The 25,235-nt window shown below is 42.6% G+C and overlaps 1 protein-coding gene across 1 annotated transcript in view; it reads left to right on the forward strand.

The window, feature by feature from the left end:
- The first annotated feature begins 375 nt into the window (after nt 1-375).
- Nucleotides 376-25,235, forward strand: part of PCSK9 (proprotein convertase subtilisin/kexin type 9) — a 43,032-nt gene continuing 18,172 nt past the window's right edge. The window contains exons 1-6 of the mRNA XM_083357679.1: nt 376-838; nt 14,204-14,395; nt 18,315-18,438; nt 19,431-19,564; nt 20,394-20,535; nt 21,592-21,788. Coding sequence (XP_083213805.1) covers nt 614-838; nt 14,204-14,395; nt 18,315-18,438; nt 19,431-19,564; nt 20,394-20,535; nt 21,592-21,788 — 1,014 coding nt within the window. The 5' untranslated portion in view covers nt 376-613. The remainder of the gene's footprint in view (nt 839-14,203; nt 14,396-18,314; nt 18,439-19,430; nt 19,565-20,393; nt 20,536-21,591; nt 21,789-25,235) is intronic.

Here is a 25,235-nt window from a genome sequence, read left to right on the forward strand (position 1 = left end):
TTAGCCCCCCCCCCTCCCAAAATAACCCTGTAATATGAGGCTAGGCCAGGGGTCGGCAACCTCGGCTCTTTTATGACTCGTGGACTTCAACTCCGAGAATTCCTGAGCCAGCATAGCTGGCTCAGGAATTCTGGGAGTTGAAGTCCACGAGTCATAAAAGAGCCGAGTTTGCCGACCCCTGGGCTAGGCAAACGAAAATAAAAAAAGGGGGCAGAAACTTAAATTTCAATGGATGAGGGAAAACTCCAATTAATGTTTAACAAAATAGGATGGTCCGATGGGAAAACGGTGGCGTGATCCGGCACATCCCCGCCCCAAAGGTTTAGAGGAGTACACGAACGTGTGGGCCAAGGGGGAGGGAAGCAAAAGCAAGCGGAGTTTCTGCGCGCCTTGTGAGGGTGCGCACTCGCCGGGGTGGCCGCTTAGCGTTTGCTACTTCCGAGCGACCCGCAAAGCGAAAAGCAGTTGATAAACCCGAGTCGGTTGGACCAGGCCGGGTCCCAAAACAGGGTCGCCTCGAGGGCGAGGCCTCCTGGCTCCGCTGGGCTTCTCCCTCTAAGGGCGGCGTTGCGGTTTCCCGCGCTCCAACCCTTGCTTTGCAAAGCGCGCCGCGATGGGCAGCCCTGGCTTTTCGCGCGCTTCGCGGTGGTTGCTGCTGCTGGTCGGCGCGCTCGCTTGGTCAGCTCCGGCGGCCGCCGCCGCCGCCGCCGCTGCCGCCGCTCACTCCGAGGCGGACGAAGGCGAAGACCTGATGCGCGCCTTCGCTTTCGAGGAGGAGCACCTGGCCGAGGTCGCCAGACACCGAAGCTCACCCGCACCTTTCTACCGGAGCAATAAGGTGAGGCGGCGGGAGAGGCGAAAAGGTGGCGGTAAAAAAAGGAAGGAGGAGTGAGGCGCGCGTGGAGCTTCCCCACCTCGGGGTTGGGGCTCTTTCCTTTCTTTTTTTTCTTTTGGCCCTCACTGGGCTCCGCGGTGCTCGGGTGAACTCCTGGTAGCGGTTTGGAAAGAAGCGGCGCCGCTGCCGCTTGCGATGGGTGTAGCGATCGCCTCGCTCGCCCGGTCAAGGCAGCTTAAGCGCAGCGTTGGCTGCGCGGACCGGAGGAGTCTCGCCTTGCCGGTTTGGACGGTTTATATCGTCAGGTTGTTGTTGTTGTTAGCTGCGAAGTCGTGCCCGACCCATCGCGACCCCATGGACAACGTTCCTCCAGGCCTTCCTGTCCTCTACCATCTTCTGGAGTACATCTAGGCTCACGCCTACTGCTTCAGTGACTCCATCCAGCCACCTCATTCTCTGTCGTCCCCTTCTTCTATTGCCCTCGATCTTTCCCAGCATTAGGCTCTTCTCCAGTGAGTCCTTCCTTCTCATTAGGTGGCCAAAGTATTTGAGTTTCAACTTCAGGATCTGGCCTTCTAAAGAGCAGTCAGGGTTGATCTCCTCTAGGACTGACCGGTTTGATCACCTTGCAGTCCAAGGGACTCGCAGGAGTCTTCTCCAGCACCATAGTTCAAAGGCTTCAATTCTTTGGCGCTCAGCCTTTTTTATGGTCCAGCTTTCACTGCCATACATTGCAACTGGGAAGACCATAGCCTTGACTATACACACTTTTGTTGACAGGGTGATGTCTCTGCTTTTTAGTGTGCTGTCTAGATTTGCCATGGCTTTCCTCCCCAGGAGCAAGCGTCTTTTAATTTCTTGGCTACAGTCCCCATCTGCAGTGATCTTGGAGCCCAGAAAAATAAAATCTGTAACTGCCTCCATTTCTTCCCCATCTATTTGCCAGGAATTGAGAGGGCCGGATGCCATGGTCTTGGTTTTCTTAATGTTAAGTTTCAACCCAAGTTTTGCACTCTCCTTCTTCACCCGCAACAAGAGGCTCTTAGTTCTTCTTCACTTTCTGCCATTAGAGTGGTATCATCTGCGTATCTTAGGTTGTTGATATTTCTTCCGGCAATCTTAATTCTAACTTTTGATTCATCTAGCCCTGCCTTTCTCATGATGTGCTCTGCATATAAGTTAAATAGGCAGGATGACAGTATACAGCCTTGCCGGACTCCTTTCCCAATTTTGAACCAATCAGTGGTTCCGTGTCCAGTTCTCACTGTTGCTTCTTGGCCCACATATAGGTTTCTCAAGAGACAAATAAGATGGTCTGGTACGCCCATCTCTTTAAGAACTTGCCACAGTTTGTTATGATCCACACAATCAAAGGATTTAGCATAGTCAATGAAGCAGAAGTAGATGTTTTTCTGGAACTCTCTAGCTTTCTCCATGATCCAGCGTATGTTAGCAATTTGATCTCTAGTTCCTCTGCCTCTTCGAAATCCTGCCTGTACTTCTGGTAGTTCTTGATCCACATACTGCTGGAGTCTAGCTTGTAGGATTTTAAGCATAACTTTACTAGCATGAGAAATGAGTGCAATGGTGTGATAGTTTGAACATTCTTTGGCATTGCCTTTCTTTGGAATTGGGATGTAAACTGATCTTTTCCAATCCTGTGGCCACTGTAGAGTTTTCCAAATTTGCTGGCAAATTGAGTGTAGCACTTTTACTGCACTGTCTTTTAAGATTTTGAATAGCTCAGCTGGAATACTGTCACCTCCACTAGCTTTGTTGTTGCTCAGCTTTTCTAATGCGCACTTCACTTCACATTCTAGGATGTCTGGCTCGAGGTCAGTGACCACCTCATTGTGATTATCAGGACATTAAGCTCATTCTTGTATAGTTCTGTGTAATTTTGCCACCTCTTCTTAATCTCTTCTTCCTCTGTTAGGTCCCTGCCATTTTGGTCCTTGATCATGCCCATTTTTGCATGAAACGTTCCCTTCATCTCTCCAATTTTCTTGAAAAGATCTCTGGTCCTCCCTATTCTATTGTTTTCTTCTATTTCTTTGCACTGTTCATTTAAGAAGGCATTCTTATCTCTTCTAGCTATTCTTTGGAATTCGGCATTCAATTGGGTGTATCTTTCTTTTTCTCCCTTGCCTTTCGCTTCCCTCCTTTCCTCAGCTATTTGCAAAGCTTCCTCAGACAGCCATTTTGCTTTCTTGCATTTCTTTTTCTTTGGGATGGTTTTGGTTGCTACCTGTTGTACAATGTTGTGAACCTCCGTCCATAGTTCTTCGGGCACTCTGTCTATCAGATCTAATTCCTTAAATCTATTTGTCACCTCTACTGTATATTCAACAGGGATATGGTTTAATTCATACCTGAGTGGCCTAGTGCTTTTCCCTACTTTCTTCAGTTTAAGCCTAAACTTTGCAATGAGAAGCTCATGGTCTGAACCACAGTCAGCTCCTGGTCTTGTTTTTACTGACTGTATAGAGCTTCTCCATCTTTGGCTGCAGAGCATATAGTCAATCTGATTTCTGTGTTGACTGTCTGGTGATGTCCATTTGTAGAGCCGTCTCTTGACTTGTTGGAAAAGAGTGTTTGCTATGACCATTCTATTCTCTTGACAAAATTCTATCAGCCTGTGCCCTGCTTCATTTTGTACTCCAAGGCCAAAGTTGCCTGTTATTCCGGTTATCTTTTGGCTTCCTACTTTAGCATTCCAATCCCCCATGATGATAAGGACATCATTTTTGGGTGTTAGTTCTATAAGGTGCTGTAGGGCTTCATAGAACCGGTCAATTTTATCGTCTTTAGCAATGGTGGTTGGGGCATAGACTTGGACTACTGTGATAATCAGGTAGCTGCATCCAAACACCGAAGCCACAGTTGTGATGGTGAAGTCGGCAGAGGACGCTGCCTAATGAGGAAATGCATCTGCCTGATGCAACGATCTGATGATCTCAAGCTGCTCCGTTATGATCGCTTTCCTCGGAATACGCCCAGTAAATTTACAGGGTCATCTAGGGAGGCAGGCTGCAGATGAAGTGGGTTACAACTGTGGGATTGTATGGATTTGCCCTTAAATGGCATAAAGGAAAAAAAAGGAAGGGAGAAGACAAATGTGGGGCAGTTGTTAACATTGCAATCCCTCTGAAAGTCTATGGAGATTCTCACTCATCCAGGTCATGATTGTTCCAGAGGTGCTTTTAATTGATCTTAGAACTAAGAAGCAAAATGTCTTCAAGGAAAAACAAAGTCCAGTTGCCTTTTGAAAAAAGCACCTTTGGGACACTCTGTAATTGCCTGGTTCCACTGATTTGGGATTTCTTTATGTACAGCTGTCAGTTCCAAAGAAGAGGTATTGGAAGCTCTGTTTCTTTGCCTTGAAACGCTCCAGTATAAAAGCCATGCAAAGGTGGCTTTTATCTAGTCATGAAGCATATGACTCTGGTCAATCCTTCACTGCAGTCTCCCTAGCTTGCTCCAGAACAAGGATCTAGTATTTTAAACAGCCTCCCAGGAAGGTCACTAGGACAATACTAGCAACAGTGCCATGGCAGGTGTCCTCTGTCTCTTTTTCCCCTCTGTCTGAACCCTGGATTTCCCCATGTGGACTTGGTGTTTCTCCCTTACCTGGGGCATTCTGCTGCCACATTCGGACCCCTGATGGAAGGCATGGTGAGAATTGAAGTGATAGGTGGATGGGTCAGAAGGCACACGCTCTCTCTCTGCGTTGTGGTTTTAGTAACCACTTACAATGGGCAGTGGGAGCAACCTTCAGGAGAACAGGAGGAAGAGAGGCACAACACAGGTTACTCGGTCAGATAAAAGGATCTGAATCCAGAGAAGAAATACAGTCTGAGTAAGCATCTCAGGCATGACTTTAATTCTCAGGAAGCTAAAGGAGGAGGTGGAGAAGCACATCCAAACTTGCAAGAATCTGTTACTATAACCTTGTAATAAAGTAGTATTAGCATTCGTAACTTTGTCGTCCTTGTCTGATCTGCCTTGAAGGGCTGGCACCATGGAGTAATGATAGGCAGGGTTTGATTTAGACTGGTGCAGCCCCTGAGTTATGGGAAAATGTAGAAGTAAGGGAGAATAAGGCTGTGCAATAAGGCATAAATGCTATGAAGATGCACAACAAACCTGCAGTGGGTTGAAGAAAGGCTTTTTCTGAATAGAAGGGTAGAAATTCATGCGGAAACAAAGACTAACTTAATTAATTAATCTGTGAGGGTCGTGTATACCATAGGTAAAGGTTCCCCCCGCACATGCGTGCTAGTTGTTTCCAACTCTAGGGGCCGGTGCTCATCTCCATTTCAAAGCCGAAGAGCCAGCGCTTGTCCGAGGACGTCTCCATGGTCATGTGGCCGGCATGACTAGATGCCAAAGGTGCATGGAACGCTGTTACCTTCCCACCGTAGTGGTCCCTATTTTTCTACTTGCATTTTTACGTGCTTTCGAACTGCTAGGTTGGCAGAAGCTGGGACGAGTAACAGGCGCTCACTCTGTTATGCGGCACTCGGGATTCAACCCGCCAAACTGCCGACCATCTGATCGACAAGCTCAGCATCTTAACTCACTGAGCCACCGCGTCCCTTGTGTATACCATACAGGAAGCTTAATTTTTGGAGCCTTTCAGATATAATACGGTAGATTTTTTAAAAATCTGAAATTTTGAGAAGCCTCTTTCAGATCTCACAATCCTAAGTGTTAGCTTATGCCTAAATGTAGCAGGCTGGAAGAGCATTGACACAAGATCATTTTACTTTTTCTATAGAAAATTATTTGGATAAATATGGGGGATTGGAATGCTAAAGTAGGAAGCCAAAAGATAACTGGAATAACAGGCAAGTTTGGCCTTGGAGTACAAAATGAAGCAGGGCACAGGCTGATAGAATTTTGTCAAGAGAATACAATGGTCATAGCAAACACTCTTTTCCAACAACCCAAGAGACGGCTCTACACATGGACATCACCAGACGGTCAACACAGAAATCAGATTGACTATATGCTCTGCAGCCAAAGATGGAGAAGCTCTATACAGTCGGTAAAAACAAGACCAGGAGCTGACTGTGGCTCAGACAATGAGCTTCTCCTTGCAAAGTTTAGGCTTAAACTGAAGAAAGTAGGGAAAAGCACTAGGCCAGTCAGGTATGAATTAAATCATATCCCTGTTGAATATACAGTAGAGGTGACAAATAGATTTAAGGAATTAGATCTGATAGACAGAGTGCCTGAAGAACTATGGACAGAGGTTCGCGACATTGTACAACAGGTAGCAACCAAAACCATCCCAAAGAAAAAGAAATGCAAGAAAGCAAAATGGCTGTCTAAGGAAGCTTTGCAAATAGCTGAGGAAAGGAGGAAAGCGAAAGGCAAGGGAGAAAAACATAGATATGCCCAATTGAATGCAGAATTCCAGAGAATAGCTAGAAGAGATAAGAATGCCTTCTTAAATGAACAGTGCAAAGAAATAGAAGAAAACAATAGAATAGGGAGGACCAGAGATCTTTTCAAGAAAATTGAAGAGATGAAGGGAACATTCCATGCAAAAATGGGCATGATAAAGGACCAAAATGGCAGGGACCTAACAGAGGCAGAAGAGATTAAGAAGAGGTGGCAAAATTACACAGAAGAACTATACAAGAATGAGCTTAACGTCCCTGATAATCACAATGAGGTGGTCACTGACCTCGAGCCAGACATCCTAGAATGTGAAGTGAAGTGGGCCTTAGAAAAGCTGAGCAACAACAAAGCTAGTGGAGGTGACAGTATTCCAGCTGAGCTATTCAAAATCTTAAAAGACAGTGCAGTAAAAGTGCTACACTCAATTTGCCAGCAAATTTGGAAAACTCAACAGTGGCCACAGGATTGGAAAAGATCAGTTTACATTCCAATTCCAAAGAAAGGCAGTGCCAAAGAATGTTCAAACTATCGCACCATTGCACTCATTTCTCATGCTAGTAAAGTCATGCTTAAAATCCTACAAGCTAGACTTCAGCAGTATGTGGATCGAGAACTACCAGAAGTACAGGCAGGATTTCGAAGAGGCAGAGGAACTAGAGATCAAATTGCCAACATACGCTGGATCATGGAGAAAGCTAGGGAGTTCCAGAAAAACATCTACTTCTGCTTCATTGACTATGCTAAAGCCTTTGATTGTGTGGATCATAACAAACTGTGGCAAGTTCTTAAAGAGATGGGAGTACCAGACCATCTTATTTGTCTCTTGAGAAACCTATATGCGGGTCAAGAAGCAACAGTGAGAACTGGACACGGAACCACTGATTGGTTCAAAATTGGGAAAGGAGTCCGGCAAGGCTGTATACTGTCGCCCTGCCTATTTAACTTATATGCAGAGCACATCATGAGAAAGGCAGGGCTAGATGAATCAAAAGTTGGAATTAAGATTGCTGGAAGAAATATCAACAACCTAAGATATGCAGATGATACCACTCTAATGGCAGAAAGTGAAGAAAAACTAAAGAGCCTCTTGTTGCGGGTGAAGAAGGAGAGTGCAAAAGTTGGGTTGAAACTTAACATTAAGAAAACCAAGATCATGGCATCTGGCCCTCTCAATTCCTGGCAAATAGATGGGGAAGAAATGGAGGTAGTGACAGATTTTGTTTTCCTGGGCTCCAAGATCACTGCAGATGGGGACTGTAGCCAAGAAATTAAAAGACGCTTGCTCCTGGGAAGGAAAGCCATGGCAAATCTAGACAGCACACTAAAAAGCAGAGACATCACCCTGTCGACAAAAGTGCGTATAGTCAAGGCTATGGTCTTCCCAGTTGCAATGTATGGCAGTGAAAGTTGGACCATAAGAAAGGCTGAGCGCCAAAGAATTGAGGCCTTTGAACTGTGGTGCTGGAGAAGACTCCTGCGAGTCCCTTGGACTGCAAGGCGATCAAACCGGTCAGTCCTAGAGGAGATCAATCCTGACTGCTCTTTAGAAGGCCAGATCTTGAAGCTAAAACTCAAATACTTTGGCCACCTAATGAGAAAGAAGGATTCACTGGAGAAGAGCCTAATGCTGGGAAAGATCGAGGGCAATAGAAGAAGGGGACGACAGAGAATGAGGTGGCTGGATGGAGTCACTGAAGCAGTAGGCGTGAGCTTAAATGGACTCCAGAAGATGGTGGAAGACAGGAAGGCCTGGAGGAATGTTGTCCATAGGGTCGCGATGAGTCGGACACGACTTCGCAGCTAACAACAAATAACTGGTGACTCATCAGTGATTTACAGTATCTTCTTAACCTCATTCAGTTCTATTCTGACAAAGAAGAGGTTGGATGACCATATTAACAAGTTGCTGGTTAACTATGTTGCCATTATGTTTTATGAAACAATCAAGTTCCCTTGAAGGATTTTTAAAATAAAGCACAACAGTACTGCAATGCGATGTTGTGTGCAACAAAAAAAAACACCTTTCATTTTAGAAAATTGGCCAGACATCAATCATTTTGACTGTGTGACCTAAGGCAGCTGTTTGCAGTTAATGTGATGCGCTAACACTCCCATAACCTACCTTTGCGGAGAATTGTGAGCAAGGTTGGGGAGTGAGAAAAACTATCAATTCCTCGCTGTTTTCCAACAAGTGTATGCCTGTAGCATCCTGTTTAAAGAACCCCAAACTTCTGAAACAAGTCCCTGTGTTTTCTTAAGAATTCTTGGGCAACCCTTAATTAAAAATGAACTCATGTGTATGAGTTAAGCTATTTGATCCAGGAAGTACAGTCATTTGAGCAGAGGAGCAAGTATCAACTACGCAACGTTATGCTCGCTTGATTTGTTTTAAGGCATCTCTGAGCCTTCTTTGTTTGGTTGGAATGTATTTATTCTCAGTACATTTGATTCCTATGCAGTGGTAGCACCGGCCAAGGCAGAGAAGGACTGTAAAATAATGATGGAGGCTAACTTGCTTAATTTCTGCAAGAGACACCAGAGAAATTTACCTGATGTTTACAGGATCCTAGAGTTCTAGTTCAATATTGGATGAGGGATGTTAACTGAAAAGGGCAGGCAAGCAAGTTTCTATATTCACAGGTTTTTTAATCTCCTCTTTGAGATGGAGGACATTTTTCTTTTTTGCAACAAACAATGGCACAAATAAGCCTGACAGTGTCTTTTTCCTGTCTTCATGTTGTCTCTGACCCATGAGGCTTAGGTTGTCCTTTTCGATAGGGTGCTAAAGTAGTATTTTCTCCTTATTCCTTTTTTTAAATTATGTTTTATTTTTTATATATTCAATTTTATTTTCCCATTTCTTCCACAAACAAGTCAACAAGTATATCGCCATACATAAATACATACACGTAAGTTTGGGTGCTGCTCGTCCATTTCCCCTTTCACTGTATCCACCCTCCTTCTCTCTCTTCCCTCATCTCTACATTCTTTCTCCCTTTCTCCTTTCTTTCCTACTTCCCTCTTCTTCCTCTCCTCTCCTCTTTCCCTCACCAGTCCCCTCCCGTTTCTCCCTTCTCCTCCTCTTTCCCTCCAACCTTCCTACTTCCTTCCTCCTCCTCTACTCTCTTCCCTCTCTCCTCTCTTTCGTCCCTCCCGTTCCTCTTCCGATACAATTCAGCAGTGATGTCCGAGCAGCTCCTCTCCTTAGATTTTCAGTGTCTATATTAGGTATGATAATATCCTTATCTCCTCATTTTTCTTCCATCTAAATTAGTGTTAGCTGTCTTTTAAGCATATTCTCTTTTTCACCCACTCGTAAAATTTTCCCCAAATTTTATAATACTCTGACTCTGTCTTATCTTTAATTATCATTGTTAATCTATTCATTTCCGCACATTCCGTTATTTTCCTGATCACCTCTTCTTCTGGAGGAGCTTTCAGTGCCTTCCAGTTTTGTGCAACCACAATCCTAGATGCAGTGGTTATATGAATAATCAAATGTGTGTTCTCTTTGCTATATTTCTCTGGTAAAATACCCAACAGGAATATTTCTGGTCTTAATTTTATACGTTGTTGTATCATCTTTTCTATCCATGATTTGATTATGTTCTAATAGGTTTTAGCTTCTGCACACGTCCACCACATATGATAGAAAGAGCCTAGTATTTGATGGTATTTCCAACATTTCATAGATCTGGCCTTAAACATTTTAGCTAGTCTTTCTGGAGACATATGCCATCTGTAGAACATCTTGTACATATTTTTTTATATGCTGTCGCCATTGTCAATTTATAGTTTCTTTCCCACAATTGCTGCCATCTATCTAATTCAATCGTATATCCAAAATTTCTTGACCATTTTATCATTGACTCCTTAACTTGCTCCTCCTCTAATTTCCTTTATAATAAGTAGCTATACATTTTTTTAATCCATTTTTCTTCAGTTCCCGTATTTCATCTAACTTTGTTTTCCCCAAATTAAAACCATCTACGGTATTTTAGCATCTTTTTCATATCTAGATTGTATTTGCATTCTCATGTACCAATCCATCTTTATTCCTTGTTCTTCTAATTGTTGTTTGGTTTTCAGCTTCCCCGTATCTGTTAGTAGGTCTTTATATCTTATAATGTTTCCCATGTTAAACATATTGGAGTGTATTAACGCTTCCATCGTTGAGAGCCAAGCTGGAATCCTCAAGTAATGCTTCCTCTTTATTTTCTCCCAAACCACCAATAAAGAATTCCTGATATGATGTCTCTGGAAATAGCTGTGTATTCTATTTTCCCCATACCATATTGAATGCATGCCATCCCAACTGTAAATCATGTCCCTCTAATGTTAATAATCTAGTATTCCTCAATAAAATCCATTCTCTCATCCATGACATTACTGCAGCCTGGTAATATAATTCCCAATTAGGTAAGTTAAACCCACCTTTGAGTCTTGCATCCTGCAACATTTTTAAATTAATCCTTTCCCCCCTGCCAAATATATTTCAAAATTATTTTATTTAGCCCCTCAAAATATTTCTTTTCCAATCTTATTAGTATTGTTGAAAACAAAAACAACAATCATGGTAATATATTCATTTTGATTATTACAATCCTGCCCATTAATGATAGTTGCACCTTTTTCCATTTGTCCAAATCTACTTCGATTTGTCTTTTCAATTTGTAATAGTTATCTTCTTTAATTGTTGTACATCTTGCTGTCAGGTGAATCCTCAGATATTTTACCTTCTTTACAATCTGTATCTCTAACTTTTCCATCAATTCTTTTTTTGTTTTTGTTTTTCAGTAATATTTTTCACTAACATTTTTGTTTTATCTTTATTAATCTTAAAACCTGCTACCTCACCATATTTTTCTATTTGTTCTATTAATACAGGTCCTGTCTAGTGGCTCCTCCAAGATAAATACTAAATCATCTGCGAAAGCTTGTAGCTTATATTCTTCTCTCTTAACTTTCATACCTTTTATATCCTTATTCTGTCTTATAGTTCTATTTAGTACCTCTAGTGTCAATACAAACAATAATGTGGATAAAGGGCATCCCTGCCTTGTTCCCTTCATAATGTTACTCTTTTCAGTCATATCTCCATTAATCATTATTTTGGCTATTTGCTTATTGTAAATTGCTTTAATTACATTTATAAATTTCTCCCCAAAATCCATAATCTGTAGTTGTCTTATTGTGAATTGCCAATTCACATTGTCGAATGCTTTCTGCGCATCCAAAAACATCAATGCCATCTGTTTTTGGGGATGTGTTTCATAATATTCTAATGTGTTTAATATAATTCGCATATTGTCTCTAATCTGTCTTTTGGGCAGGAACCCATTTTGATCCATATGTATAAATTCGTTTAGGAACTTTTTAAGCCTTTCGGCCATGATTGATGCGAATATTTTATAGTCCACATTCAGCAAGGAAATCGGTCTATAGTTCTTTATTTTCTGTATTTCCGTTTCTTCCTTTGGTATCAGGGTAATGAGTGCTTCTGACCACGAATCTGGTATCTTAGCTTCAGAGAGGAGTTCATTATAGAGTTCCAGCATTACATTGCCTAACAGTTCCTGCAATGGTCTATATAGTTCCGCTGGTAGCCCATTTGGTCCTGGTGTTTTGCCATTCTTTTGTTTTTTAATTGCTTCTGTTAATTCCATCATTGTTATTCCCTCTTCTAGTAACTTTTTAATTTTCTCTGGTACTTTAGGTATCTCTGTTTTTCCCAAGAATTGTTTTATCCTATCATCTGAAACTACTTGTTGCTTATATAAATTCTCATAATATTCCCAAGCTATTTTTTTTTCTTTTCTTCATTCTGGTGTATTTTCTCCTTATTCCAACACTATCTTAAAGGTACCATAAATTGTGTAAAATCTGCCAGGTTAGTCAAACATTATTGCAAAGAAAAATGGGGATTGTAGGGCCATTCTTGATATAATGTAGGAGAATCTGATTACTTTTAGGCGGGCTCTCTCTCTCTGCATCTGCCAGGTCTCTTGAGCAGAGTCCTACCTACGAGACTAGAATTAGTTTGAACAGAATCTAATCAACCATGCTGGGTGGGGAGCTGTGAGGTGAGGCGGAAGAGAGAGCTATCTCTTTGATGCTCCATGGCACAGTTGCTGTTTTGTTTAGTTCTTGCTTGAACTGCTTTTAAGCATGACTTTAGAGCTCTTCTAGAATAGCATGAAACTCCTGTTATGCTCCTTTTGAATAGAGAGTTAGTGCTCTTTTGCAAGAGCACTAAACTGGATCTAAAATCTTCCCAACTATCAGCTGATGGGCAAATCCACATAGAAAAACACTTGTGCAAAAACAAAGTGAGTGTTGACTGATGGCTACAGTCTAGTCAAGCCAGTCTAGTCAAGGGTAAAAACCCATCTCTACCCCAGCCTCACCCAAGAGTTGTCCTTTCAGTTGACATGGGTGGAGTGATTTGGAAATTGCCAAATACTTGTCTCTTCTCCCATCACAAGTGCCAAAGCAGGATTGTTTGATTTCTCTCTCATCAGTTTCTTCATGGTTTTCAACAGCCGTATTTCTATAAACAAAACCAATTAAAAGAGTATACGAGGGCAATTCAGGAATAAACCTCCGTTTGAGCATGTGAGAGAAATAGGCAGGGATAGCGACGCCCGTCCAATGGCGCCATGCGCAGTAGTTCAGTGGGCAGTGAGGAATGGAAGGAGAAGATTGTGTTGCAGTTGTCTCATCCACTAGATCAATTGAATATGAACCTTGACATAGAAAATCCCTCCAAATGTGAAGTGTGTGCAGTAATATGGTTCCCTTCTGCGAAAAAACTTTCGGCAGCTGTGATTCATCGTGAACTGTGTAATGTTTACAGACCAAGTGTAATGAGTCAAGGTGTCATACGTCAGTGGTGTTGCATGTTTAAAGATGGACGAACCAAAGTGACCACCCGATAAAACTTGTGCAGGAAATTGACAAAAAGGTCCTTGAAGTCCATTTGTTCATGATGTCTGCACTTTCTTTACACTTTCCCCAAGTTTCTCAGACTATTTTATACAAGGTAGTGACAGAAAATTTGGGATACTGCAAGTTCTGTGCTCGTTGGGTGCCAAAACTCTTTTCTGAGGAGCACAAAACACACCGAATGGGTTCATGATGCCCTTACAGGGTGGCTTCATTCATAGGTGGGAGATTTTTTTGCAGAAGGAATTTCAAACCTTGTAAGACATTATGACAAGTGCCTCAATTTGAATGGCCAAAGGTAATGTAATATTGTAGTTTTCTAATGTGTATAATAAAAAGTTCTGTATCTGCGAGTGTCTGTCATTGATAACCAAATGGAGGTTTATTTCCGAATTGCCCTCATATAATTAGACAGAAGGAATGTTAAACTAGGATAGCAGTTGATGAATATGTTATTTGAATTCAATGTGAAATCCTTAGGTTCCTCAAATTAATTAGCAGAGAAGTTAATATACAATATTCAGGGCATAATTAGAGATAGTGTGGGATTTGGAGTAGTATCTTTTGATTCAACCACAGTTTTATGGCTATGAAATCCTGGACTTCTTTACCAAACTTTGATAAAAATGAATATGTAGTGTAATAGTGTTGATGAGTAAGATTACATTACATAGAAATTCTGGAAAAGAAACAATTTTTCTAGAATGACTTTTCAGGACATTTCATTCAATCAGGTGTGAAACCCACCCAGACTATGCACCAGGCACAAACGGAGTAAAATACTCTTTACTTTATATATAACTGATACAACTGACGTGTACTTCAGCTTCCATAATCCTTCCGCTAAATGACCAACCAAGGGAATTTGGGACTTGAAATTTAACATATTTGGAGGGCTATTTTTAGATCAATGCATTCCACTGGATTACTGCATTTTATCAACATATTTTTTGTGTGTCATCCAAACTTGATTGCCCTCTGACCCATTCTCTGCTTCTTCTTGTCTGAACACAGGAGTCATGGCGCTTATCTGGACATTATATTGTGGTGCTCAAGGAGGAAACCCTTAAATCCCAAATCCTACAAACCGTCAAGCGTTTGCAAGCCAGAGCAGCCAAGCATGGCTATATGACCAAAATCCTGCATATCTTTGAGGAGCTTATCCAGGGCTTTGTTGTGAAAATGAGCAGTGATGTGCTGCATATGGTAAGTTCAATTCAAACTTGATTGTCCACACGTTAACCTGCCAGTTAACCCTAGGAGTTTGCATGTAAAAATGGCTTCTGTTCATTCAGGTAGTCCTCACTTAATGACTGATCACTTAGTAACCATTTAAAGTTATGATGGACCCCAAAAATGTTACTTACGAGCCATACTTGAAATTCCAATGGAAGTCTGCCCCTTACACTCACGTGATCGCATTTTCAGCACTGGGTAATCAACCCAGTGCTGCTGTTTGCAGTAAAAAAAACATTGTAAATCACAGCTGTGTAGTGTCCCATGGTCACATGACTGATTTATAATTTATTTGCCAGAAAGTGGTGTTTACTTCCAGTTTCTGGCCAAAAAGTTCATTCCGGACAATAGCTTTGCTTTGTGATAGCAGTGTTTGCTTTATGACTGCCGTGTTCACTAATGACTCACAAAAATGTCATCAAATCGGGTCAGTCATGTTATGAGTCACTTAATGACTGGCATGACTTATGACTAATTATGGGTTCAATTTCAGTTAAGGACTACGGGGATATTATGGGCAAAGCTTTGATCAAATTACCATGGTAGCCATCTTGACTTTTTTGACCATACATTATGGACACCCCTGTTCTCAACTATGGTACGTCTTCCCAGTTATTAACACAACTGTCAATAGCAGTAGAATTTCTTCATCATTTGGGGCAATCTAGTACAAGTCTTCATTGCAAAGAATTAATTTTACCATATTTACAGAAGACTTCCATATCTGTTTGTGGGTGTGCGTGTATGTTTGTGTGTCCTCGCTCATGATTGCTGGCTAGAGATAATGTTGAGTACTAATGAAAAGCATCACTGTAATGAAGCATGTCATAAACGGAGGCTTGATTTATATTTAATCCTTCCTCATCAATGAAAAAAGTCAGTCTGTGCTAATCTTAACTACAGATTCTTTTGAAGCGACTTCTGGTGATTATTCAGAGGGGCCCACATCATTTTCTTAGCAATAATAGTTGTGTTTTTCCCAATTATGGGATTTCTTAGTTGTCTCCCATTCAGGTACTCACCATAGGTTAGTAAAAGTTGGCCAGATGTTGCCACTTGCTTTTCTGGATTTTTTCAGGAGTGACAAAAAAACCTTTATTTTATTCAGCAAAAAAATGAACATATTGCAGCTACTGAATATGGCATTCCAAATGACTTAAAATTTTACTTGGAAGTGACCTGTATTTTGGCAAATTGCTTAAGCTATGATAAGGCAGTAATTCATACTTACTTTGCCTTAAGAACCAAAGCACATTCTGGACATTGGAATTGTTGACATACTAATTTTAGAATTCTCAGACTGTGTGAGATTATTCTTATCTACCATCACATGCAGGGCATGTAAACACATACTTTACAGAGATAGTTCACTGAGAAAATTAGCTACAAATTTGGATCTTGCCATTTTGAATGGCATAGAGTCTAGTCTTTATAGTACCCTTTGTTGTTGTTTGTTATATTAGTAATTGATTTTTGATTATTTCCTTTGCATTTTTAGAAAGGGCTTTTTCTATAGAAAAGTAGGCATTTTTCACCTTGTACACCTCTATGCTTTGGTAAATTGTTTTTATAATGATATGCCTCTGATTTTCTGAACGTTCACAGACCCGTGATGGATAGAGAACAGATGTCAATAGTTACCATATCTTTGTGGCTTCAGCCATGTTTGCAAAAATGGCAGTGTACGTATAAAGCAGACATGTCAAACACAAGGCCCGGGGGCCAGATCCGGCCCATGAAGTGGTTTCATGTGGCCCGCGAAGCCATCCTGGAAACAGTGAGGGAATGGCCCCCACTGCCTTGGCCCTGGCCCAGAGACCCTCCTTCTGCCAGAGACCCTCAGATCTGTCCCACTCCTACCCAGGCCCCCATAGGCACCCTTAAGGCGAACGATGTAGAGCTGGCCACGCCCACCCAGTAGGCCATATGCACTTTGGCCACACCCACCCAGCAGGCCACGCCCACCCAGCCCCCTGAGGGCAACCGCAATGCTTATGCGGCCCTCAATGAAATTGAGTTTGACACCCCTGGTATAAAGTATGCTTTTATCATGAGGCTGTACCCAGCTTTGTTGAGAGGGCTTGTTTTTAGGAGTGATTTGCTTGCCCAGTAATAGACATAGTTCCACTCAGGCCACATAATTCCTGCTGGCATCCATATCCTCTGTAGCTACTTCACAGTCTCAGTTGTGAATCTCTCCTGTTCCCATTTAATGGGTAGGGGAGGCATTCTGCAAGAGCTTTGCTGTTTTGTTTACAGTTTGAAAATCAGGGAGCTTTTTAAGCCATTGCCGATGCTGTGCAAACATTTCAAAAGTTTCAGCTAATGTTGCAAGACCCAGCAGGGTAAGGAGGAGTGTTTGGTTAATGGTTCCCGGATGCCAAATGGATATCAGGTTGCTTTGTACACAAAACGTGGTAGAACACTTGTGCAACAGCACAGTGGCCGGAAGTGGATGCGCCCAGGCACCACATTTGAGGATGGCCTTCCCTATCCTGGTGTGCAAATGGTCTGGTTGGTTGGGAATTTTGAGAATTGGAATCTACCCCACTCGGAGGCACTTTCTTGGGAAAATTTTTTTAAGGGAAATAAATGATTCACTGGGGAAGTCAACCTTTGCTGAGACTTTCTACTCTTGGATGAAATCTCTGCAGAGCAACTTTCTCCAGGTGGAGGCAACGGTATAGAGCCAAAAACCTTAACCTTCTGGATTACAACTCCCATCATTTGAAGCAGACTTTTTCTCATTTCATTAGATTTTTAACACCTTCGAAGCATTTAATTCAATGCGGAAAAGATGGAAAAGGGGTGTTGAAAGTTAAGATTAGGCAGGAAGACCATTGGAGATGTGTGGCCAATAATTTTAAAACAATCAATAAAATAATATTGAAGTGACCCAGTGGTGGGATTCAAATATGTGAACAACCGGTTCTCTGTGTGGATGCCACTTCTGGAAGTGCATTCTGGGCCTGGGCAACAAAAAATTAGCTACTGGTTCTGCCGAAGTGGTGCTAACCGGCTGAATCCCACCACTGAAGTGACCCTCAGAGAGTGTTGTGGATCCCTTTGGGGAGATTATTTGTAAAACTGGATGAGAACCTGGACAACTCCCCTCAAAAACAATTTGTCTATAGAAAAAGTACTTCAGAATAAAGATTTTTCTATAATATAAAGAATTTTGTGTTGTTTGCTTTTTTTTATTCCCAGGAATTACTGGGGATATTTTCATTTGCTCTGTGTTGTTCTAGCTAGCCATTCTACTCAATTTAGCATTCTATCCTCAATCTTTACATTTTTTGCTTTTGCATTCTAAAGACAGAACATTGAAAATGTTCTTGTCTTACGATGCACTATGTTCGCGGCCAGATGTCTGTCTGCATATGTATCTGAGTGTGTGTGTGTATGTGTGTAAAACGGGTGGGGGGGGGAGAACATATGACCCACATTGTGAATCACCAGTATAGAGTATAGAACATAAAGCATATTGATAGTTGTATGTTATATTATATAGATTGGATCAGGGGTGGGTATATAAGACCTGTGGACTTCAGCTTTCAGAATTCCTGAGCCATCATGGATTAGGTGAATGAAGGCTCAGTTCTCAGATTCATCTTTTACATTCTTGTGTGGTTCTTGTAATGCCAACAGCTTTATATCTTGGGCTGAAACATGCTTTGCAAAACGTATAGCAGAATTACCTGCCATTTACTGGTACTGCATTTGCAATGGCTGTCTATAGAGTCAACCTGGAACAAGTTGTTTTGTAGTGTGGTAAAACAGAAGCAAGTATAAGATGCTTTTTTCGCAACATTTATGCAATTTTTCCCCAAAAGAATACGATAGTCCTGTTGCTTGTGCTGCAATACTTTCTTCTGGTTCTTTTGTGCAGGCTTTGAAACTCCCACATGTGGATTACATAGAAGAGGACTCTTACGTGTTTGCTCAAAGCATTCCTTGGAATCTTGGCCGGATTGTCCCAAAACAGGACACGCTGAATGAGTATAATCCCCCCAGTAAGCTATCCCTTTCATCTTTTCCACATTTTTCCCAGAAGCAAGCAGGGACCCTCTGTCAAGACCAATAGACATGTATTTCAACAAGAATTTTAAAAATGGGATGCAAATTCAAATTCTGCCGTAGAATATGGATCAAGTTGAGTCTATTCTTCATTAGGGATTACAGAAAAACAGTAATCCTCTCGTTTCTACGAGAGTGAATGGACAATAGGAGGCACAAGAGAGGAGGCAGGTGTTTCTGTTTAGGGGAAACTTCTGATGCTCTCCCAGTTCAAAATCATTGATCCATTTTAGTCTCTTTCAGGATATATATTTAAGAAATACTTAGAAAAACTAAACAAAACCCTTATTTGGAGCGAGAGTATTTAAGCCTAAGCAGAGTAGCACCTAAATGAGACTGGAGACCTTCCGACTCTTATTTTGGATATCTAAAAAGAGCTTTTGGAGGTTGGGCTGGGTTGGATTGGGAATATATTTTGTGAAGAAATCAGGAAGACTGATCTGTTACGATTGCTATAGTTTTTATTAGAATTGCATTTTCCTTTCCTGTTCCTAATATTGATGGTTGGAGACAAGCTCGTTTTGATGTCAATGGGGACTTTATACCAATTGCCATGTTGGAGACAGAGTCAAAATAATACAAGGTGTAGCCTCAGCCACAACTCCTCATTTCCAGCTATTTGTTTTTTTAAAAAACACTTCAGAATGACAAACTGTGTTGCAATTACTATGTCCATATATTGACTGCAGTCCACAGTTCACCTTCTAGTATCCAGATTTTTAAGTCTGACTTTCTGACATAGAATCACAATATTTAACTCATTTCCTTCCATTGTTAAGGCACAAGAGAAATTAAAATTAACACCACCCTTGCATTGTTGTAATATTTGGCTGAATAATTGGATTAATATTGACAAACAAATTAAAATAAGAAATGCATTTAACTGTTGCAGTAAGTATCCTTCTGGTATCATTGATTCTCCCTATAGATGGTGGTGAACTGGTTGAGGTTTATCTGTTAGATACTGGTATCCAGAGCACCCATCGGGAAATAGAAGGCAAAATATTTGTGACTGAGTTTGAGAATGTCCCTGAAGAGGACGGCACTCGCTTTCACCGCCAGGTAGATATTCTTCTTTCTGGTGGGAAGAAATTCCGGGAATGGTAATTTCAGTACACCTGTGTCAGGCCCAAAACCAAGAATAACACATTCCAGGCTGAATTCTTTATTGTTTCACAGCTATAGACAAACCCTTGCCAGACTGACGACTCTACTATCTGCATATACAGTATACTCTGTGAACTATTAGGGAAGGGCTGTCTTCATCCTCTTTCTCTCACACATAACATCTGGACTGAGTTGCCTCTTACTTCTCTGGAATGCCCCTCTCGGTTGTGGAGATCCCTCCTCACTATATTTCATCACGTTCTGGAACATCTGGTTCATAAAGTTTGGCTAGGTTCTGCTTTTATATTTATAGAGTTAAAATCCAATCAGCAATAAGAAACATAATTTGTAGCTCTTTGGAGCACTTCCTAGAAAGATCAAGATCAAGTACTTATGATGGTGCCTCCCTGGATCCAGGGCATCTAAATACGTCTATGATGAGTTTTATTTCTTCATTAGAATATGCTGGTAAAAATGAATCATTTGGGAAATGGGTGATGGGTAGAGTTGACTATAGCTGTCCAAGACTTTGAAATCTTCTGTTATTTGCCATCTCTTTCTCCATTGAGAATGCAGAGGTGCTTGTTCCTCTTGGTGACTGACACATTGGGTGAGAATGCCCGACTGATGAGTCTTTTTCATTACTACCTATAATTAAAGCTCTAGTTTACTTTTTATTTTGTATGTTGCCTTGAGCGCTATTTGATGTGCACATCTTATTATTACACTACATGTGTTTGGGCTTGCAAGAAGTGAAAAACTTTGTTTTTCTGCTTCATGGAAGGCCAGTAAGTGTGACAGCCACGGGACCCACATGGCAGGTGTGGTGAATGGAAGGGATGCTGGAGTTGCGAAAGGTGCCAATGTCCGTAGTCTGCGGGTGCTGAACTGCCAAGGGAAAGGCACCGTAAGCGGCACGCTGATTGGTGAGTAGTGGCAAATGTGGGTTCAATCATTTCTAAAATTAAAATTCATTCTCTCATTTTTATATGGATTTGCAGATTGTTGTAGGTTGCTGTGAGCATTTCTCTCAATTTTATTTGCTATGTATTTCTGAAGACAATGTTGCATTATACGTTTCTATATACTCTTTTTCTTAATATCCGTTTTGTCTGAATATTGGCTTAATATAAATGTTTTATATATACTTTTCCTGAATTGCAAACAGTAGCACATTCAGAAGAATCAGGTTTGATTCAGAATTAGGTTGACATGTCCTCAATCCACATCGTAGCTTATAGCTCTGGCTTATACATATTAGGAAAAAACAAAACCCCTACGGTTATCCAGAGGGGCCACTACTGCATTCTCTTAAGAGGTGGAATTACAGGCCAAGATATTATGTGAAGGACTTTGTGTATTTATTGCAGAGATAATAAATAATTTGACAGTATTTGGAAAAAGACCCCAAAAGAAAGCAATGCAATTTACCTCTGTATTGTGTCCCTCTAAAAACTGCATGCATTTATCCATGTGGTCACTAGGGATCATCTTCAGTTAGAAAGGGTTAATGCCTTTAATACCTTTGTTGAATCAAGCACGGTTTTAAAATAGTTGCAAGATTTGGAGTTCAAAATTCTTTGTTGGGCATTGTGGTTAAAGGTCAGAGAAGGAAAAAGCGGAAAATACTTTTGGCTAATATTAGAATTGTTAAATTCTGAACAGAACTGAGTCCAGAATTTCCAAAATTAAATTTATCTTTTCATAAAGGCACACATATATCTGGTTAGGGTTTGAGATACAAAGAGTTTAATTTATTTTTTATCAATTTTAAAACTGGAAAAATGCATTATTTTTCAGATTTACACGGTTTCTTTGACAGCTGTCTGTTTTTCCCTTGCACCTCAGTCCTTTCTCGCAGGGAAAAACACTTTTTTAAAAAAGAATGTTCTTCCTGTTTGTGTCTTTAAAATTTAGAGTTTGCACTGGGTAAAAGAAATGCAACGGCGCTAATCCTTTGCCCTTTATCCTTTGCCCTATAGGGTTGGAATTCATTGCAAAGACCCTGGCTGTCCAGCCCTATAGTCCCCTGGTTGTTTTGCTCCCCTTGGCTGGAACCTATAGCCGGATCCTGAATGCCGCCTCTCGTCGGATGGTGCAGATGGGAGTGATCATGATAGCTGCAGCAGGCAACTACAAAGATGATGCTTGTCTATACTCTCCAGCGTCAGAACCAGAGGTAAGTAGACAATGTCTTCCTTTCAGCCCAAAACCCAGGAAAAAATGGTCCAGAAATGGTTTGTAATCCCTCTAACACAGGGGTGAGCAACTTTACAACTGTGGACTTCAACTCCCAGAATTCCATTCTGGGAGTTGGAAATCCACAGGTCATACAGTTGCCATAGTTGCCCACCTCTGCCCTAATAAGGCTCCAGTTCTGTATTATATCTGTAAACAACATTAATATAAGTTAAACAAGTTATTCCAGTTATACGGTGAGGGAAAAAACAATCTGACAGGAGAACACGCGGGAACTTTGACAGCTGTCAAAGTTCCCCGCACGGCGCAGGCGCAGCCACTGACAGCTCGCGGCTGTCAAAACACCGAGCCATGCGGAAGCAAGAACTGTCAAGAGCAGACGGCGCGGATTGGTCCGGTTAGACACGGCGCCAAAAGGAACGTTCCTGATTGGCCCTTACTGACAGCTGCCAGCTATAAAAGCCGGGCAAGTTATCCTGTTTTTGTCTTGCTCTAAATAAACCTTTAGTTAAGTAGCCTGTCGTCCCGAGTGGTCCTTCTGGCTACTTCACTGGCGACGAAGGTGGGATCGCTCCTGAGCTGAAGTCACGGCCGAGGAAGAGAGTTCCCGGCCAGAGCTGTCACTGGAAGTTTTAACTTCTAACAGAGCGAGACCTAGGACCGGACGACATGGCAAACTTCGGGCGTGTGAGGGAATTCGATACCCGCCATCCCGAGAGGTGGCAATCACACCTGGGACAAGTCGAAGGATTTCTCCTTGTCAGCAAAATCACCGACGACAGAGCAAAAGCCGCCGCTCTCCTATACATCAGCGGACCCCCGGTGTACGACGCTGCCGTCGGGCTGTTTAGCCCGGTACCCATCACCGAAGTCTCCTACGTGGACCTGGTAGACCGGCTTAACAAGCATTATATGCCGGCACGCTCAGAACTGTACTGGCGGGTACAATTCGCCCAGAAGAAACAACGACCAGACGAACCCGCGAATGACTTCATCGCAGGGGTCAGGCACGCCGCGTGGAACTGCTGCTTCCCTGACCTGGAAGACCGCATCAGAGACCAGGTGGTGATCGGGTTAAGGGACGAGCGGCTTCAGAAGAAACTGACATCTAAACCCGACATGAATCTAGCAGAATTGACCCGAGAAATTATGGCCTACGAGTATAACCACAAGAAGAAATCGACCACCACGACCCCAGAGAGCCCAGCGACCGTATACCAAGAGAGCGCAACTCTCAGTGACAGCGACGAATCGGTGGACTTCACGGACGGGGAAGCCCTTCAGCGCAGGATGGAACGCAGACAACAGAGAAGAAGCGACACATCGGATCGCCGAAGAACCAGGAACCCCCCTCCACCACCACCACCACGTTACGAGCAACGGGCCGCCTGCGCCAGCTGCGAGGGAAATCATGCCCGTGGAAGCTGCCGGTTCAGAAACGCTAAGTGCCACAATTGTGGAAAGACCGGCCACATCAAACCGGTGTGCCGAAGCCGGGGCCGCGACAACGTGAACGATCTGGAGGCCAATTCCCCAGGTAGGCCAGCTACCCGGGCCAACATAGAAAAAACGCCAGGGGCCCTAGTAGAAACAATTGATAAGGTACACAGCCTAAGCTCAAAGGTGAGGATCAGGGTAAAAATTCAGGGAGTCCCCTGCCCCATGGAGGTGGACTCCGGGTCAGCAGTCTCCTTAATTTCATTCAAAACGTATCAGGAGATCTGCCAACAAAGCAAGGGAAAAATTCCTCTGAGGCAAACTCAGGTCCACCTAGCAGATTTCCAAAAAACCCCCATTCCTCTGGAAGGAAGGGCTAGGGTTGCTGTAGAGTACAAAAAATTCAAGGGGCCCCTAGAAGTTCTAGTGACGCCAGGGAACCGCACCAACCTGATAGGGCTGAACTGGTTCGGGCCTCTAGGGATCGCCATTACTGGGGTAAATACAGTCCAGTCCTCTAGCCTCGAAGCCGTTTGCAACAAGTATGCAGACGTCTTCGATGGCACGTTAGGGAAATACACCGGTCCCCCCATCTCTTTACAATTAAACCCAGCAATCCAACCCATAAAGATAAGAGCTAGGAGAGTACCATTTGCCCTTAAAGAAAAAATAGAAAATGAACTAGAACGCCTCGTAGGTCTTGGGGTGCTAGAACCTACGGAAGGGGGAAGCTGGGAGACCCCAATAGTCACCCCAGTTAAACCTAACGGTGAAATAAGATTATGCGCGGACTATAAGGCGACCCTCAACCTAGCTCTCAGCCCCCATGCTTACCCGGTGCCAGCGGTAAGGGACGTATTTGCTTCCATCCGCTCCGGCGCCATTTTTGCAAAACTTGATCTGACGCAGGCGTATTTGCAACTGCCTGTCACAAATGACACCGCGGAAGCCCAAACAATTGTCACGCACCGCGGTGCCTTTAAAGTGAAAAGGCTCCAATTCGGCATATCGGCAGCCCCGGGTATCTTCCAGGGTATCATGGAGAAAACCCTGAAGGGAATACCCGGGGTCTGCCCCTATTTCGACGATGTTCTCATCGCCGGAGAAAACGAAGCAAACTTAGCTGACAGACTGTCAGCTGTGCTGAGCCGGCTCAGAGAAGCCGGTCTCAAACTTAAACGGGAAAAGTGCTCCATCGGAGTCACATCCACAGAATTCCTAGGGTACAAAATAGACGGCCAAGGCATCCACCCCACCACAGAAAAACTAAGGGCTATTCAAACAGCGCCTAGCCCAAAGAATAAACAAGAACTCCAAGCCTTTTTAGGATTATTAAACTTTTATCACGCTTTCCTTCCCCACAAAGCCACCATAGCGGAGCCTCTGCATAGGCTCCTAGACAAGGGAACTGCCTGGTCCTGGACCAAAACACATGAAAATAGCTTCCAATCATTAAAAAAGATTATTTGTAACAGTTCAACGATCACCCTTTTCCGAGAAGACACACCAATATGCATCGCTTGCGATGCATCTCCCTATGGGATTGGGGCAGTGTTAAGTCATCTATACAAGGACGGCACCCAAAGACCCATAGCCTTTTATTCACGCACTCTGTCAAAAGCAGAAAAGAATTACGCACAAATAGACAGAGAAGCCCTAGCAATAGTCGCAGGGGTTAAAAAATTCCATGACTACCTCTATGGGAGACCCTTTACCATATTCACAGATCACAAACCCCTATTAGGAATATTCACGTGGAATAAAACAACACCACAGATTCTCTCACCGAGAATACTACGGTGGTCCACCTTCTTATCTGCCTATTCTTATCAATTAATACATAAACCAGGGAAGGAATTAGGACACGCAGACTGCCTCAGCAGACTGCCAATTCAAAGCAAGGACCCAGACCCAGCCCCAGCTGGACTGATTCTAGCAATCTCTCAACTTCCAGACTGCCCCCTCTCTGCAAAGATTATAGCTAACAACT

Source organism: Vipera ursinii (assembly GCF_947247035.1).
Source record: "Vipera ursinii genome assembly, chromosome: 3".
Classification (NCBI taxonomy): domain Eukaryota; kingdom Metazoa; phylum Chordata; class Lepidosauria; order Squamata; family Viperidae; genus Vipera; species Vipera ursinii.